Source organism: Cyrtonyx montezumae, unplaced genomic scaffold, assembly GCF_038088225.1.
Source record: "Cyrtonyx montezumae isolate F1298 unplaced genomic scaffold, pur_monq_1.0 scaffold_19, whole genome shotgun sequence".
Lineage (NCBI taxonomy): Eukaryota > Metazoa > Chordata > Aves > Galliformes > Odontophoridae > Cyrtonyx > Cyrtonyx montezumae.
Genome location: NW_027071925.1, coordinates 4,365,754 through 4,383,889, shown reverse-complemented (window position 1 = coordinate 4,383,889; position 18,136 = coordinate 4,365,754). Strand labels below are relative to the sequence as shown.

The following is an 18,136-nucleotide window of genomic DNA, read 5'->3' as shown; positions in this document are numbered from 1 at the left end:
AGAGCGGGGCATGAGTAACAAAGCAGCACAGGAAAGCACAAAAGCAGAGAAAGAAAAAAAACAAGAGACCTTGCTGCCTTCATTAACCGTTAACTCTGTGTTTTTCCTTAAATAATAGCAGTTTTATGGTCTGCATTTTCCAGGTGAAGTTAGTCCTCGATGAGATCATGGATAAGCTGCCGGAGCCCTTCAACATGGCAGAGCTCATGGCCAGGGCTGTGGATAAGACACCCTACGTGCTGGTTGCCTTCCAGGAATGTGAAAGAATGAACATCCTGACCAATGAGATCAGGCGCTCTTTGAAAGAATTAGACCTGGGGCTCAAGGTATGGCTGGGAGCCACGACCTGCAAATAGCTCTTGCTTGTTTCAAAGCACCACTTTGTTACCATTGCTGATGCTTTCAAAGCAGCCCTGTGCTTTGTGCGGGGTTTGAAAAGCAATAGCTGCCGTCAGCCTTGCTTCCTCCCCCTCCAACTGCCCCCATTTTTCTCTTTGTTAAAGGGAGAACTAACGATTTCAGCAGACATGGAAGAGCTGGCCACTGCTCTCTTCTATGACAACGTGCCTGAATCCTGGACACGTTATGCCTACCCCTCTCTTCTCAACTTGGGAGCGTGGTATGCAGACCTGCTCCTTCGGATTAGGGTGAGCAGATTTCTTCTGAACACTAAAGCTTGTGGAGCAAGAAGGTAGCACAGGAGCCCAGGAATCACTGGGAGTTCACTGTTTTATTCTTCAGTGTTACTTTTAAACTGCTTCAATTACCTGAACCGTTATCCCAAGGTTAAGTGTTCACCATTAGCATATGCCCCACGTTTCAAAAGAACAAGAGATGCCCTAACATAACTTTATACATCTCAGAAAAAAATATATATTTTATAAAACCACGTATGTAAAGAAGAAACAACAGCAGTAGTTACTACAGTCCAAATGCTCAGTTGGAGCTGCATTGCTGCAGTGCAATCTGGTGTTTATTCACCACTGACCATGCCAGCCCAGCCTGCCCAGCACATCTCTGTGACGTCAAAGCAGTGCTCCACTGTCCAAAGGCCACGCTTTGCTCTCCAGCACTTTGCTGTTTTCTTTTCCAGGAACTAGAAGTCTGGACAATGGACTTTACGCTGCCTGTGACAGTGTGGCTGTCAGGGTTCTTCAATCCCCAGTCTTTCCTCACTGCTATCATGCAGTCCATGGCTAGAAAAAATGAATGGCCACTGGACAAGATGTGCCTTGCAGTGGAAGTGACCAAGAAAAACCGTGAGGATATGACGGCTCCACCCAGAGAAGGCTGCTACGTACATGGGTTATTCATGGAAGGTAAAAGATTACATCTTGCAGGAGATGTTTCAGGCACAGAGAAATCCTAGGTCAGACTATCCTAATCCTAATCCTAGGAGTCAACTCCCTGCACACACAGCAGGTGTTAATGCTCACTACCTAACTAAATTTCAGGGCAGCTTTTGCAAAGCTTTTATCCCACGCCAGTGCCAGACACACACCAGCTGAGGGCAGCAGCAGCCTGGCTTAAGAGCAGAATTTCACAAACCAGAAACTAAAGGCAGACTGCCTCTTGAGAACCTGAGCTTTAAGCTGCATGGTTCTAGTGAATAAATTGCATTACGCTTCTGTTTAATGTGTGAATATGACAGGTCAGGAAACTGAGAACGTAAAATAATTACTGCTAAAATAAATGAGAGGGAATTAGATGGTAATGTCAGCAGAGCACCAACAGGGCCAGCAAAAACAAGGGCACAGGGCAAGTAAGACAGCTTAGTGTAGCTCCCATCACAGCCACGTTTTACCTTCACCATGTAAACGGGCACTGAAGGGATGAGCGGGGTCACAACTGATTCAGACATCCCACACACAGCAAGGCAAAATGCATTCATGAGTCACAGTGAGACGCTAGCACGTCAGCCCTAATGACTACTACACCATGGCTGCCCAACCTTCAGACTTTACCCCCTCCAACTGTGCTGCTAGAACAACCCCTTCCCACCCATTAGCAGTTAAAAAACAGCCACTGCTAAGTGAGGATGCCCTTGGGCAGCTGGTACTCTGTAATCGTGCAGGTGCTCGATGGGACATCCCTTCCGGGGCTATCGCAGATGCTCGGCTGAAGGAGCTGACACCCATGATGCCCATCATCTTCATCAGAGCCATCCCCGTGGACCGCATGGACACCAAGAACGTCTACGAATGTCCTGTCTATAAGACACGGATGCGAGGTCCCACCTACGTCTGGACCTTTAACCTAAAGACAAAAGAAAAAGCTGCCAAGTGGATCCTTGCTTCTGTCGCTCTGCTGTTGCAGACCTAAACTTCTGCTTGCCAGAAATCCCTTATGAAACTCACAGAAGTCTGGCTGCACCACAACTTTTAGCAAAGTATTAATAAAAACAGTGCTGGAACTGCTGTTGTGTGGGGACTACTCTTGCAGTCCATGGAGTTTCTCATGATGGATACTGGCTTTCAGTGAGTGGTTTCTGATAAAGCACTGGTTAAAGCCAGGCTACTGAAGAGAGCCCAACAGAGCAATGGCATGCAGCCATCTAGGCTTCTTTCCTTCTCACAGCTCTCCTCCTTTTCACAGGGATGCATTTGATCACTCAGTGCTAATTGCAAGCAGAAGTTCATCAAGCCACACGCAGTGCATATTCCTGCATGGAAGCACTGATTTGTTTGTTTAAACCAGGCAGAAGAAAGGCAGATTTGGCAGTTTCCCACAGGTCAACCTGCACAACCCAGAAAGCCCAGCACCTTTACCTGGGACAAACAGGGGCTGGGGAAGTGCCATGCTCTGTGGAACACTCACCCCTCTCCCACAGAGACAAAACTTCACACCCTCCACCTCCCAGTTTTCAGAGGAAAGACAGCTGTGAACTGGTCAACCTCTGACACTGGAGTCTTTACTTCTGGATTACAGAATCTGCTCCACTCTTTCACAGAAACTAATTTCTATCAGCATCATCACCTGTTAAGTAGATGAGAGCTGCTCTGGCCATCACACAAGCCAGTGCTTGTCTCCTTGGTATAAAATAATACACCAAAATCTTCTCATCCTATTAAGTATCTGAACAACTGAGTCTAGAACACTTGCACAAAGCTTCCAGACATTTTAGTACAGAGCTCAGTCAATGATTCAAATTTTTTTCCCCTGCAACATCTCCGTGTCTCCACGATAGAAGTTACTGCACTAGTAACACAGTCAGTGTCACATGAATTCCCCATCAGAATAGCAGAAAAACTCACCCAAAGCTGCAGCTCTGCTTCTTTCAGAAGAAATTCTTGATCAGAGGTGTGACCAGTTTCACCCACAGCTTCACGTGCCGACTTGGCTGCTCAAATGTTGATGATGACACTACACCTGAGCAGAGGTAAAGCTGCTCCTGCTCCTGCATAGGGAAAAATCATCCCAGTAAATTAGAAGTGTTAAGTTAGATGTAACAGCCTGGAAGACATGGTCCAAAACTGGCCACAATCCTGCCAGAAGGATTCCCACAAGCCTGAACCTAACAGTCTCATCCCCTGCAGCACAGCTCACAGAGCAACAAACCCACCAAGGAGACAACACAGGAGCTGTCCTTCCAATCCCCCTGCAGCAGCAACTCCACCTCTGGGTGACTACAGCTGTGCTAAGGAAGTGATCCTCAAGAATTAGCAATTTAAGCTCTACAGACAGCAAAGGCAGAAGGTTTTGCCTTTGTGTGTCCTGAAGCTTAGCTCTCTTACAGCTGTAGTTTCAGGAAAATCCTAAATCCCTCATTGTAATTGCCAGAAAAGGAAACCTTATCATAATCTCAAGAGACTGGCTTGCACACTCCTTTCTAGACACAGCTCAAACACTGTGTTTTCAAATGAATGTGCAGTCATGATTTCAACTACCTTACCAGAAATACTTAGGCTTCTTTATTGTGTACACAACACTGCAGAAAGAGGAAATGAACCATCATGGTGATAATACGTGCTCACGTTACACATGAAAGCAGATTTCTGATCCAATGCAGAAGTGGTTTTCTTACCAAAGCCAGCTAGGTTTCTAGATTTGCAGGCAAGCAAGGAACAGATCATCTCCTCTAAGTCTGTATTTGATCTTTGGACTAGTTTAGTTGTCACAAACAACAGAAGAACACAAAGTGCAATGCAGAAAGCAGGAACCAGGCACTGGGAAGGAACACAGAAAGATGAACCAGGAACAGACAGAAGAAGGACGTGTGCCAAACCACTCTAATTATAGAAACCCAAAATGCTATCATCAATCCTGCTAAGAAGACTCTGTGTCATGGTCATCTGATCCAGTGAGGTAAGCTGATCACTGGAAGTGAGAGCAGTTAACTGAATTGAAATTCGGAGGCTTTCACAAAACCCTCAGCTCACTCAGTGAGACACCCAGCCCACTTCCTTCTTCCAAGCCCCTGTTTTAAAAATGCTGGATGATAATTGGAACTGAATGTTGCAGGGATTTCACAGCACTGTACAAGTTAAGAGGTGGCTGTTGCACATCAGCTGCGACATTAAAAGCTCAGGTATTATTCAGAAGGTTATTACTAAGAAGGCTGAAAGTTTAAATGATCAAAGAAAGAAATGTCAAATAGAAAAGCCAAGAAAACACCCCCCTACATGTCAAATTCCTTGAAAACGGACACTAAGTATTTTGTTTGCTCATTTAACTGAAAGTGACGTTTCAGCTGCAGTGCTGAATGGAGTTGTAATTTGCACAGAAAAGGAGAGAGCACTCCATTAGAGGCTGCATCACCACGGCGTAAAACGAAGTCCTCTGAACAAAGATCACAGAACAGTAAACAGTCAGGCAATCTCAGAAGCAGCTTCCAGCAAATGGGAATCATTTAAAGCCCTTTAAATTAGATCACTGGTGCACTGTTTGAGAAAATTCCTCTGTCATGTTTTCATTGATTCTCTCCTTCCATTAGAAACAAGTAGAGGCAAGATATGAATTGAAATATTCAAGCAGCTCTTCCAGTAATAGAACTGTTTTTGATTAGATATAATCTGACTCATTCTGAGGAAGAGCCCTGATGCAATAGGGCAATTCCCATTGATCTGTACCTTCCTATGCCAAGACTCAGCTTAATATAAGACATTTTTCAGATCCTTAAGTTGCACACAGAGGCACCAAACCGATACACCTTGCATCAGAGTACTACGTGAGAAATGACAGGGGACAACATCAGCTGCCATAGAAGATTCAGACTCAAGACAGACAAGAGAAGCAGCAAGAGTGCTGAACAGTCCAAACTGCCTAACGAGAAAAGAAAAAGCCAGGACACTGAACATTAAGCCACTGAAAAACGCTTGTGTCAACACTAAGAGCTGCTGCGTGTTAATTTCGTGGGTGCTGCGATCCAACCAGCCCAGAAATGCTCTTACTGCAGAAATCACACTAAGATCTGCTGCCCTCGTTCACCTCCACAGAGCATGGGCAGCCACCCAAAGGCTAACTGCTTGGCACTCATAGTCCTACAAAGGATTTTCCAAACACCTGAGAAGCAAAGTCCTACAGAAGTGTGAGAACAGTGGTTTCTAGGGCCTGACCTCATCAGCCCAGCATGCTGCTACCTTGGCAGTGCCCAAATATTGGGGGATAAGGCCCAAGAATGTGCTGCATGAGCAGCAGACAGAGCAGCAGATCCTCCCTGAGCACTGTGTCTCTCAGCATCCAGAGCCTGAGCATTCCGATACTCGAGTTCACTGGGGACACATGTTCTTTTCCATTATGGCCTCCATTTCCCAGAAACAGGCACTTGTAGCAGGCATCTCATCAATAGTCACTTAACTGACAGCTCCTTGAGACTTCCTATGCTCGAGAAGGTTTTGAATTATTGTGGCTGTAGGTTTTTATTGCAACTGCGTCATCAGCATTCCCTGTGTGACCAAGAAGCACAGCATCCACATATCCTCCCTGTAAACAGCTGCTTACCTGGTGGAGTTGCTGCTGCAAAGCTTTGTTTTCTGTCACTATTGCAACCTGAGCTTCCAAGTCGCGATGAACGGATCGATATCCAAAATTAGGAGACCCAATCAGGGTTAGGCAGGGAAGATTGCTCCCTGCCAGGTATAGCCAGAGGCCTGCAGGAAAAACAGGAGAAGAAAGGAAGTGTGGCAGACAAAGGAAATGACTGGGGTAGCCTCAAACAATTGCTTCAACTTGGAAGAAATGAATTAAACACGTTAGATTTACAGCAACTATAAGTGATCATGACACAAAGCAAGCCCTCAAAAACACACCTTCCTGCAGATGGATGGTTGTGTGATCCTTGGGGTATACTTGTACAGCCTGCACTGTCCAAACTTGCATGCTTTCAAGTTAGTTGTTTTTTTTTTCTGGGACACTCCTTAAGAATATGAATGCACTGCACAAAGGACCCCAAAAATAATTCAGAATGAGTAACTGTCATTAAGTTAGAGGTCATTTTGCAACACGACATCTCAGATGCACGGATATAAGGGAAACAATTCGTCAGTACTCTGCAGCAGAGAAGAACACCTTCACCAAGGGACAAAGTACCACACAGGTACTTGAGCACTGGAGCAATCTGTTTTAGAAGCAGGATCAGAGCACAGTGAGCAACTGCCTTCCTGGGACCTCACAAGACAGCGGCATGAAGAGGCATCTCCTTGCTCTGACAGGTGAATTCACATGAAATAAGCACTGCTGAGAGAAGTGCTAATTATAACGCCCACTCGTTTCCTGAGGAGCGATCTTCACCAGAAGATGAATTCAGCTCTTGCCAGGATGAAGGCTCGCAGAGCCACCCATCACACAGCTCTGCCTTCCCCGGGGGGCACAGCCCCAGCAGCTCCTGACAGATGGCAGCTCCCCACTGCCAGTCACATGGAGACTACAACAAAGAAACCGTACCATAAAAACCACCTAGGCCTTAAAATAGAAGCAGGTTTCCTAACTCAACCCCAGAGCAGTTCCAAGAATGCCTTGAGTAAGAAGCTGCCGATTCACCACTGGTTCCTGTAACCTCCTCCCCACCCCCACGTCACACACTCAGCAGCTTCACTGCTGCTTCCAGCTGCACCTCCAAGCCCCAAGCTGGCACTGCCCGTGCTGTGGCTGCCCCATGCACTGCCCCACAGTGGTGCAGAGGGGTGTGGTGGAAGGCAAGGAGCCCAGGAGATACTCAAGCAGCACAAATCCTGCAGGCTGTGCCATCGATCATGGCAGCTGCATCGCCTGCTGGTGCCCAAGCCATGGGGATCCCTGCAGACAGAGCCATGCCAGGCAGCAACCAGTGTCTTGCTCTTTCTAAGTGGCCATGCAGCAGCCCTTTACTGTGTCTTGAGCTTTATGGCCACCTGGCAGGATCTGCTCAAACAGTGACTCACCTTTCCAGAAAGAGGAAGAGCAGTTTCCCAGCCACCACTCAATAACAGCAATGCGGGCTTATCTCAGAGCAAACAGCCACCTGCCTGGCACTCTGTCACCTGACGCTTTCATGGAAGGGACCCTAATCCCAAAAGATAGTTCTGCATCACCCACAGCACCCCGCCCAGAAACCTGCTGGTCCACACTGCTGTAGGCAGGCACTGTGGCACTGCACCCACAGAGCTGCTTCCACAGCAGAGGTCTGCATTTCCCAGTTGTGTGATGACTGCTGTGCTCTGAGCTGGGCGCTGCAGCCGCACCAACAGACCCGAGGACAGCTGTAACCATGGTGGGTGCCATGGAAGAGCGGGGTGCGTGGAAGAGTTTGCAAAGCAGCCTCAGCACTACAGCATCTGCTGTGAAGCAATAGCCTATAGGAGACTGAAGGGTGTCCCTCAGCACGAGAATGAAGTAACGGGCACTGCTAAGTGTTGTCCCCCAGTCCAGGAGCCAGGCTCCAGGTGCAGTCACCCTTCAACTTGCCCCAGCTTGTCCTCCTTTTTCCCCTTCTGCCCTGCCCGCTGCAGAAGGCCCCAGATCCTTCCTGAATGGCCATTCACAAGCCCAACACTGTGAGACTCCTGCAGAACAGACAGCTCTGCCATGCCCCCCACACTGCTCCCAGAGCACCAGGCAACCCGCAGCCTCCTGCTGCAGCACAGGGATGGGTGGCTGCCCTCTGGGATCCTGGGAGAGCTGCCACGCTCAGTAAGGGCCAACAAAGGAAACCCCGCTGGGAGCCAGCAGTGCCTGGCAAAGAGGAGCAACCTGCAAAGCACAGAGCCTTGCAGCAGGTGCTTCCTGGAAGGAGGCACACGCAATGCTTCCAGCCAGGCAGGCACCATGAGGCGCCAAGGTAGGGCTCTGCAGCTGCAGAGGCTGATGTCACTGCCACCAGGGCACAGCACGCGTCAGGAAGGCTCACAGCTTCTATATATAGGAAACTCAGTAACGTGTGTGTGTTTTCTTTAGACAAGAAAAGGCCTACTCAGCAGCTTTCTCTCCCTGCCACCTCTGAACCTTCTTCCAAACAGCCCTGCAGGAAGCCGGGTAGATAGAGGCATTCCCACAGTTGATAACAGCTAATCTCAAACAAACAAACGGAGCTGAACTACTGGTCAGGGCCCTGGGACAGGCCTGTGCTGGCTCGGGGCGCATCCCTCCACCCTTCTCACCAGACACATGCTGCAAACAGTGACAGTGCCCCTCTGCACAGCCTGGGGAAACCGGCGTGTCATCGAGTGCCAGATCGGGCACTGCTTACAGGAACAGCACTGCCCTGGGGGACTGGTGAGCCAGTGCAGGAAGTGACACAGTGACAGAGCAGCAGAAGGTGCTGCCACGCACAGCAAAACTGCCTCAGTGTGGCTGAGCACTGCTCACTGTGAGGTGCAGCACCACCACGTCTCCAGCGGGAGCAGTGTGAGCAGCCAAATGCCCTCAACTACTTGCATGACTACACTCTGCTGTGCATAATGTAGGAGGAGAGTCAGTGCGTGGATCTTCTGGAAGGAAAACAGAGAGAGACAACAAGTAGCAACTAGTCAGGAGAAAATATTCACACTTCAAGGCGGTGTTGGTCTTGTGAATGGTCTGAACATTCAGAAAGAATCTGGGGCCTTCTGCAGAAAGCTATGATGACAGTACTCTTTTTTTTATATATATATATTTTTTTATCATCTACATTTGTTAAGCAATATCCATTTCTCAACAACTTCCCCTCCAGCTCCCAGAAGGCACAAGGGCGCACCTAATCAGTAAGCAGCACTTCACCGTGTGCCATAAATGGGAGCTGGTTTAAATTCCCTGAAGTGTGGGTCACCCCACAAAGCCCTACTTCCAGGAAGACCCAGCTTCTCTTTGTTCAAACTGTTAAGGGGCATATGGGAAACAAAATCCTACCACCATTACATATAAATATCCATGCAAATGCCTTCTTTCATTTCACATTGAGACAGTATCTTAGTGCCTCCATCAAGACAATTCTTGTATAATCCCTAGGTCTACAGCAGCAAGACAGGACTTTGCATGGCTGCCTCCTGGCTCGAGGCAAGCAGGATGTTCAAAGCTTGGATGAGTACTTTGGAGGTTGAATCTAGACTCAGCACCCAACCATCCCCTCACCAGTTGCATAACCCATACATATGCAAAGCACGTGTGCTTTCTGAACAAGTCCTCTTGAGAAACAGACATCTTACCCTTGGCATGGAAAGTCCAACCAGCCCTGGAGTACTCCTGCAGCTGGATCCTCTCCTGTTGGTGAAGGCAGCAGACCTCATTGTAAAATTGATGTTCTATGTAAACATAGGCAGAAGGGATGGCACCTGCCACCCCTTTGGCACCAAAAAACCCATTCACCTCTGGTGAGGCCAGAAGAATCCGGTATTCTGCCCTAGTGCCCAGAACGAGGTCCATGTAAGCTTGTGTCAGGTTGAAGTAGCCTGTGGTGAGGTAGATCCTGGCATCTCGTTCAGCCTCTGTCAGCAGTGTCTCTGTGACCATCTCATCTATTTGAATCCCAAAAGGTTTCATTTGGATCAAGGGATAGATCCAGGTGTCAGGTTCTGGTTTCAGACCCCCAGCTGTTTCAGAGCTGTGCTGGGGTAACACGGAGCTGCCTTGCTGGCTGCTGTGGAAAGTCTTTGTGTGAAGGAGTTCTTGTCGTGCCCTGGCAGAGTTGATCACTTCCATCACTCTCTGATTTGCTATCTCACAGTATCTCACCTTATCTCCTGCAGAAAAACCAGGAGAGATCACATCTGAGATCTAAAGGTACAGAGCTATGCATCAGCTATTGAGCAGACAGACAGCAACATCAGAACAAGAAGGAGTTAAGACCAAGACCACACAGCTCTCTTCTCCAAGGCTGATAAACAGCCTTGCCTTTCAAAAGTAGCAAATCTACGTGATAGAGGAAAAACATTCATCTCTAAGAGGAGTAGAAACTTGACTATGCTTGAAAAATCCACCATTCTGTCTTCTTCCTAACTCAACACTCATTTGATTCCCAGAATAGACTCAACTACAAAATATTAATTACTCGAAATTGCACTATATTCATTAAGCTTTCAATGTAGGCACGCACATCTAGCATTACGCACATTAACACCAAGTTACAAATCACTCCTTTCCTCTGGACCATTTTATCCAACCAGATAAGGAGGCTTCCTCCTACCTTGGTAGGGGTGTACCATCCCCTCGATCATCTCGACTGTATCATCCTGCTGCAGCTGCAGAGACACATCTCCAATTGCATCCACTAGCTCTGTGAAGAAGTCTGCAATCTCAGGAGAGTCCTGCAGGAGAACATAGCGGTCCTGACGATTGGTGAAGTACAAATCACTCAGGTTTGCACTAGGAGAGAAAAGAAAAGTTCCAGAACAAAGTATAGGTGTACAAACCTGAACACCCCAGCCTAAGTTACAGATCCCACCCCATATATAATGAGACTAACGTAGAAATGGGCCATCTCCTTTTGAATCTTGAGGATATCTATTTTTTTTCTTTTGGAGAAAGACTCCTCCATGTGAGAAGATCACATGAAACACCTATGGTTGCTCTTCCACATCAGAAAAGCACTATTATGATATTATAGAAAAACCAGGTGCAAATAATGAAGTTCAGACAACTCTAGTATCACCAAAAACTGCTAAATCGACCACAGAAAGGCATGAAGAGGAAAGGACTCACCCGCTCAGGATCACATTATCATCAAAGAGATAGACCTTGATGTGCTGCAGGCCAATGGTCTCATTAAAACGCTCTGGAATCAGGAGCTTGAGAAGCCCACGCAGGTTTGGGGTGTGGAAAAGGGAGACACGCACTTGTTCAGGGAATCGCTGCAGCAGTGGGATCAGCATTGTTCGAGAGTTCCTCCTGCCTGGGGGCACAGGGCTGTCACACAGTGCTTCCCCACGGGTGAGGAGCACACCACAGCATGGCTCAACAGCTCCTCAGCCAGAGGCTGATCACAGAATGCAGTGCCAGCACACGAGGCAGGTACCAGCAGGTTGGGTTTTTTTAATCACCTTAATTTGCACTTATGTCAGCAGTAACATCAATACCTAGAACCGTATGTTTGCAGGTGAGCGGGCTTGGAACCAACACCACTCCACACCTAGCACTAACACACTACAAAAAGGCACTGCAGAAGGCTAAGAAAGCTACTTCCAACGCTTCCCCCACTTTTCCTTTTAAAAGGAAAACATAAAAGAGCACAATGGATGAGGACAAATGTACTGACGAGAACTAGGCAAGCAAGAAATCACAAGTTGCACAAAGCAGAGAGTCTGACCCCGTGATCTTCTGGCTCCTAACAATTCTTTTCTGAAGAAGAGTTGTTCAGCTTGACAACTTTCTGGGAACACACAGTTACTGGTATACAACAGGACAGGTTTTGAAATGGATGTGATTTAAGCCTGTCGGCCCTATCAGCCAAGACAGTCTCTCTCAAAAATGACAGCGTGTCCAGTCTGACTAAAATAAGCTTTTGAAGAAAGTAAGGTATCATAATATCTACCCCGAGATCCCCTGGTGTAGTCAAGAAGAATGGAAACTCTGAGGTTTGGTGATTCATTTGCTTGCAATGATTTCTCCAGTGCTTCTTCTAAGCAATTCACCTGCAGAAAGAGATTGTACCACTCATTACGGAAAACAAGTCAAGCTTTATAAGGAAAGTGTTCAGAAACCAGGAGGTCAGTGGTCATGAAAGTTTCCACTCTCTAGTACGAGTATTTCCTAGTCATGCAAAACACTGCTAGTTTAGACACCACATCTGGCAGACTGGCATCCTCCCCTGTCAGCCTGCAGCAGCATATGAAAGGGCATCAATTTTACAGGCATACATTCTTCCAGCCTCTGAACAGCAATTAATTTCAGCAGAAAAGGTTCCAGCCTCATTCCCAAATCAAAGACTTTCACTACCAACAAAAAATCTTGGCAGGATCGCACAAATTACACAGAGGCAGTTTTATTCCTTAGCTACAAGGCTGTCTGTCACATGCAAATTCCAGTGTTGTGTACAAGCCCAGACAAAGCCAGGCACAAATCTCTGTGCAGAACTCTGTCCACCTTTACCCTCCTGTGGAATTTGATTCTGACATAAAAATTTGTCCAAGGTCAGACTTCTCCCTAAAGGACTTAGGGAATGCTTTTGTTTCTGGAAGGACAGGAAACAAAAGGTAAACAACACAAAGCAGAAGCGACCTCTGTCTTAAATGAAAAGAGCTAGTACTAAATCTGCATACTGCATTCTCAGGACAATACACAGGACTACATATAGACAAGAAAAAAATAAATCAAGCCTGATCCCCCAGTGCTGCAAAAGCCCTTGGAGCACTATGCCAGTAAACTCTGATGGTCAGAAACACCCAGGCTCGTTCATTCATTCATATGTTCACCAGTTCCAAGGCTTTGTTGAAGGCTTAAAACAGAACTACACGTAAACCCTCCTCCATCCAAGGTATAAGTACATAAATGCAGTGAGAAACCACAAGGAAAGCTCTCAGGGAGAGGAGAAAACATAAAGTAAATCTACATGCAAGTCTTAAGGAAATTACAAGTTCATGAACTGCACCTTGCATACAGCTCTTGCACCTGCAGGAACAAGATGCTTTTGGCAAGGGGAGGCATTTTTTTCTGCATTCACCCCCACTTCCCAATCCCCTTCCACACTCACCAGCTCCTGCTCAAGGAGCCCTGTTCCCAGGTATAGTGAAGCCATCACCACTCGCTGCTTGGCTGCTTTTATCTGCACCTGAGAGTAGAAGAAAGTAAACTCAGGTTCACCCACGGTCACTGCCATCATTAGGATCTAACTGTTCAAATCACTGAAAAGCTCCAGTTTCATTGGGCCTTCCCTCAGGAGAAACAACAGCATACTGACAGCAAGGATTTAAACACACAGGTGTTTAAAATATAGAGCAACATCAGCACTTCTGCATCCAAAAATCAACGGAAAAAAAAAATCAGTGCTCTCTGGAAAGCTGAGGAACTTTTTCTCAGCTAAAACTATTCAGACTTTGGGCAGTTACAGCTTAGAGATTGCAGCTAGTAAAGTGTATCAGTACCACATTAGCAATCCCAGCTTTCATACTGCTTTAAACTTGTGTCCCACTCTGTGAACCTGGCTGGATCTAAATTCAAAGTTGCTCTCACTCTATGCAGGGGATTAGACCAAATGACCTCCAGAAGTCACCGTGTGGTCCCACAGTCCTGAAGTTTTGTTTCTGAACGAAAAGCTAATGCCTTCCTCAAGATCTACAGCTGCTTGTGCAGTGACACATTAGCAGGCCACGAGCAGTATCACAGCTTTCCCCACCACCCATATCAAGGCTTTGTCCCGAGCACTTGCCCTCCTCTCCTGTTGCACATGGGGGTGAGAGGAGACCTCAGTCAGCAGAGCTCTCCTTCCCTCCTCTGCTTACCACTGAAGCCAAGGGGTGGGAGCTGCTGCTGGCTCATGCTGCTCAGGCAGCCCACACATGGCCTGCTCTCCAGTAGCTTGCTGCAGCCAAGATCATGTTTCAGAAGTACTTGAACATACTTTGAACACATGCTGTCAAAAGACTCATGTAACTGTGCTAAACACATTCTCACCTCAGCCCTGCTACTTGATCCCAAAAAACATTCACACTCTAAACCCACAACTTACCTTCAAGAGTTCATAGAATTCAGCTGGAGAAGAAAGCACCTTGACATGTGAGCTGGAGATCCCAAACTCTGGAACCAGATTCCTGATCCACTGGAACCTGTGTGCTCCTTCTGGGCAAAGGGAACAAGGCATGGCTGTGATCATAGGAATAGGTGGGGTGAGCAGTGGGGCTAGGAGAAGCCATGATGATCTGTGAAGAGAGATGGAGGAATTCAGTATGGCAGAGCCTTTGCCTCCCACAGACAGCCTCCAAATAAAGAATGGGATGCAACCAGGGCCAGCATATTGTAAGGATCCACAAAGGCAAGAATGCCTTTCCCTTCCCACACTGAAACCAAACCTAGAGCTAGGAAAACATATGTAAAAGGCAACAGAACAGATTTTAACATCATCAGCTCCTATCCCAACTGGCAGTGAGTAACAACTCATGAGAACATTGAAGCAGGAGAGGAAAGGGGCTAGAAGCTGAAGAGGCTGAGATGTGAACCCTGCCAACAGCCACAAACCAGGTGTCTGGTGGCACTACCGTGGGGCAGCTCTCCCTGTCATCAATCACTTCTGAACTCTATCCCAAACACACAAGCTACAGCTCTGCCACAGTCTACAGTCACTGCCATTTCTAGCTTAGCTCTCAGCTGGGCTAAAGAGTACGTGTTCCCATTTCATGCAAAGACATTGTAAAAGTCACACTACTTTATAATTTCTTTAATGAAACAAACAAAACAAAGCAAACAAAAAAAAAAAAAACAAGGAGATCTAGAACAAACAAAGTGCCTGAATGCAAGTCCCAGCAGCAGAACAACACACCCAAGGACAATGTGTGTTTTGAGGGGTACACAGTATGAGCTAAGGATCACAACCAAGGAACTCAAGGTTTCCTTTCACAGTTGTACGACTTGCATTCTGCACAAGCACTAAAAGAAGGTCAAGGCTTCACTCACAAACTTCAAAGCAACTACAGGGGAAACAGCAGGAAGCTCGTTCTTCAAAAAGAAATTTCAGAACAAATTTCAGTGCTTTGAAGTCATTTGGAAAAGAAACCAACTTACTGCTAAGAGTCATGCCTAAGGGGATGACAAGAAGTAAATGGCATTTTTACTTCTCTGCAGGCGTAACATGCATGCAAAATTATCCAGTCATACAATAACTCCTGGTGGGAGTTTGTCCACATGACAAAACCACATTTCAACACAATTAGCAGCAGTGACTCTCATGAGATCCAGGAATTGAAGAGCGAGTGACCAAACTGCATCCCCAACCCGTGCAAAAAACACTTGGGTCTGCAAAACCCGCTCTCGGGAGCCCAACACCAACCAGGACAGAGTGGGGGCGGCCGCCTCATCCTGGAGGAGTGCAAGGTCCCACAGGGCAGGGGGCAGCCACCAGCGGCCCACCCCACTGCCTTCTGCCACCACCACAAACCAACAAGAAACTTTGATTACGACCTTTACCAGAATTTGTTACGAGGAACTTTTAGGTTTTACCATAATCCAAAGCCCAAATGACCACAGATTCCAGGAAGATGATTTCACTCCTTTGCTTCATGATAAAACACTGGATCTTCACAAGGTTTCCAACACCCTTACGCAGAAGCCAGGCAGCTTTCAGTTGCATTTCCTGGAAAATCCACTAGTTTGTCACTGACTACTCATTGCAACAAAAGACTGAGTCAGTTTGTGCAAGAATTCCTGGGATGGTGACTTTCAGCAGATTGTGGGGATTGGGCTCAGACTTGACATCCATAAGTGATACCGATTAACAACTTTGGCTGCTGGAAACAATGGGAATGTTCCAGAAAAGATGGGGGTTGGGGAGAGGAGAGAAGTGCTCCTTTCAAAGCAGAAAAGAAATACAAGAAATACCAGTTTTTAACCACTCTCATCTTCACAGAACATGCTCAGGACCTTGCTCAACTCGTGTCCCAGGAGGCACGCACGGCCTGCCACGTCATCACTCAGTAGCAATTTTATGTTATTGGTTTTTTGGCATTACATGGTAAGAATTAATCAATAAAGAAGATAACCATTTTCCTTATTGCTCCATGGGTCAAACCTGGCCAAGTACACCTCCAGAAGCCACTACAGTGCAGCCAGGAATCCACTTTCCCAAAGCACAATTCCAAGCAGCTGTTTTCTGGCAAGGAGCACGTGCTGAGGGTTAACCCGTGCCCTCACACCCAGCCCAGCTCCGCAGGATCCCCCACTGCTGCGGAAGGAGGGCCCCAAATTCCTTCTGCACAGTACTGATAGCCACTAATCACACACTCTGGGTTTTTTGACTGCCCCGGCAGCTTAAAGCACACCTACACTGTTTGATCTTTTAATGCAGTGCAGAAACTTCAGAACTTATTTAGGCTGCGAGCCTAAGACTTCTCCACACACAGAGTAAGTCAGGATTTTGCTCTGGCCAACAGCAGCAATGGCCCAGCAACCACTATCAAACCAGCACCTTCTGCCCACAGTGACAGAAGTTCAAGCAACCACGTAAGCACAGCACAGTCCTTTCAGCTGTAACACACAACAATTAGAAACAGCGTAACATGAAGAAATCACCAAAATTCCATACTTCAACAAAGCAGCTTTCAGAGAAATGGAAACCAGGGATGGGGGGGGGAACCCTTCCCATGTATTCCACATCATCATGTTAACCAGAAAGAGAAAACAGAACCAAAAGGAGCTCACCTCAGATCTTTTCTGCGTAAGAAGCTGGCCCTAAATATAAATGAGGGATTTTTTGTGTGTGTTCTATTTTTAAAAATTGTGGTTTTAGTACACAAACTCATGATAGAGCTGAAACACTTCTTCACTGTAAAGCCTCATCTGCAGAAACCAGAGGTGAAGTGAAACTGTGGGGTAAGGCACTGTGCTTTCACCCACGCATACGTCACCACGCGGGGATCCACGAACTGCTCCTCTCTGAATTCAGCTGTGCCTTTCCAGGGCTCAGTCTGGTGATGTGTCTGCATCAGGAAACACTGACGAAACCAGAAGAGGAGTCTGCAGAGATGCCCTTAGCTTACCAAGGACAAGCAGCAGAGCACAGGAGACAAAAGAGCTCTGAGACAACTGTGAGCTCAACCACAGCATGGCTGCTGTCCACAAGAAGACAGTGAGGACATAAAGACATGCTGTGGTGGCAGACATCGCTGTACAAAAGCAGGCTCCACACATATGGAGGGCTGTGAGAGATGCTGCACTCACTGCAGCACAATCCAAAGCCCTTCCAGTGCTCTCTTACCAAACGCAGTAAGAAGTGATGTCCAAAGGCCACAGAAACAGACCCTTCGCTATTTAAGATGCTTCAATGCCTTTTGTTTCATCAATTCTGAACCCAACACATAGTTCCAAGGAATTGTAATCGCCTCTGTTGTTTTAATGGTTCTGTTTTAGCACAAACTGTACTCCCAATTGCACAGACCCACAGAAGCAGCAGCACACAACCAAAGGTACTGTCAGGATCACCGCACGGGGACTGCAGCACTGCCCAGAGGAGCACAGCAGTGTGAGAGCCCGCACACAGGGCCACGGCCATTCTGCACAGCACAGCGCAGCACAGCACAGCGCAGCACAGCACAGGCACTCGGCACACACACGGCCACCAGCTCCTCACATCCACTGCCTGATCCCTGCACCTGATGCTGCCCAGGATGTTTTTCCTTTCCGCTACACGGGGAGGGCAGAAGGGGAGAGTCTGAGCAATGCTGCGTTCCCAACCTGGGCACCCACAGCACCGCAGCATGCGGGCACACACTCCAGGCCCCATTCCTCCAGCACCGAGCCGGGATCAGCGTGCTGCCGTGCATCGCCCACGGCCCCGCCGTGCTGCGGGGGCTGCAAGAAATCAACAAGACGGAGAAAAAAAACCTTAAGGGGCACGGCCACGAGCGGACGGACGACCCACGGCAGCCGAGGAAGGGGAAGCGGCGGCGAGCGGGACCGGGCCGGTTCCTTACCTGCGGGCGCGGCGGTCGCGGCCCCGGGACAGGCGGTCGGAGAGGCGGCCGAGCAGCGCGGCCAGGCCGGGAGGACCCCGCGGCAGCCAGGCCGCCAGCCGCCGCCATAACGCCGCGCCCCCCGCCGCCGCCAT

The 18,136-nt window shown here is 47.8% G+C and overlaps 2 protein-coding genes across 6 annotated transcripts in view; one reads left to right on the top strand and one right to left on the bottom strand.

The window, feature by feature from the left end:
* DNAH17 (dynein axonemal heavy chain 17) overlaps positions 1 to 2,406 on the top strand; it is a 26,399-nt gene extending 23,993 nt beyond the window's left edge. For both annotated transcript variants that reach the window (XM_065735300.1, XM_065735302.1), the window contains exons 77-80: positions 144 to 326; positions 504 to 647; positions 1,094 to 1,319; positions 2,075 to 2,406. In XM_065735300.1, coding sequence (XP_065591372.1) covers positions 144 to 326; positions 504 to 647; positions 1,094 to 1,319; positions 2,075 to 2,322 — 801 coding nt within the window. In that variant the 3' untranslated portion in view covers positions 2,323 to 2,406. The remainder of the gene's footprint in view (positions 1 to 143; positions 327 to 503; positions 648 to 1,093; positions 1,320 to 2,074) is intronic.
* Positions 2,170 to 18,136, bottom strand: PGS1 (phosphatidylglycerophosphate synthase 1). 4 transcript variants are annotated; one of them, XM_065735303.1, is made up of 10 exons: positions 18,003 to 18,136; positions 14,051 to 14,240; positions 13,076 to 13,153; positions 11,918 to 12,017; positions 11,089 to 11,278; positions 10,574 to 10,752; positions 9,597 to 10,130; positions 5,941 to 6,089; positions 3,255 to 3,397; positions 2,170 to 2,256 (listed from the first exon to the last, which is right to left on the bottom strand). In XM_065735303.1, the coding sequence occupies exons 1-9, from the start codon at positions 18,134 to 18,136 to the stop codon at positions 3,278 to 3,280; spliced, it is 1,674 nt and encodes a 557-aa protein (XP_065591375.1). In that variant the 3' UTR covers positions 2,170 to 2,256; positions 3,255 to 3,277. The 4 variants fall into 4 exon arrangements, with proteins under 4 accessions (XP_065591375.1, XP_065591377.1, XP_065591376.1 ...); XM_065735305.1 differs by lacking the exon at positions 18,003 to 18,136 and adding an exon at positions 16,933 to 17,046; XM_065735304.1 differs by lacking the exon at positions 18,003 to 18,136 and adding an exon at positions 16,732 to 16,910.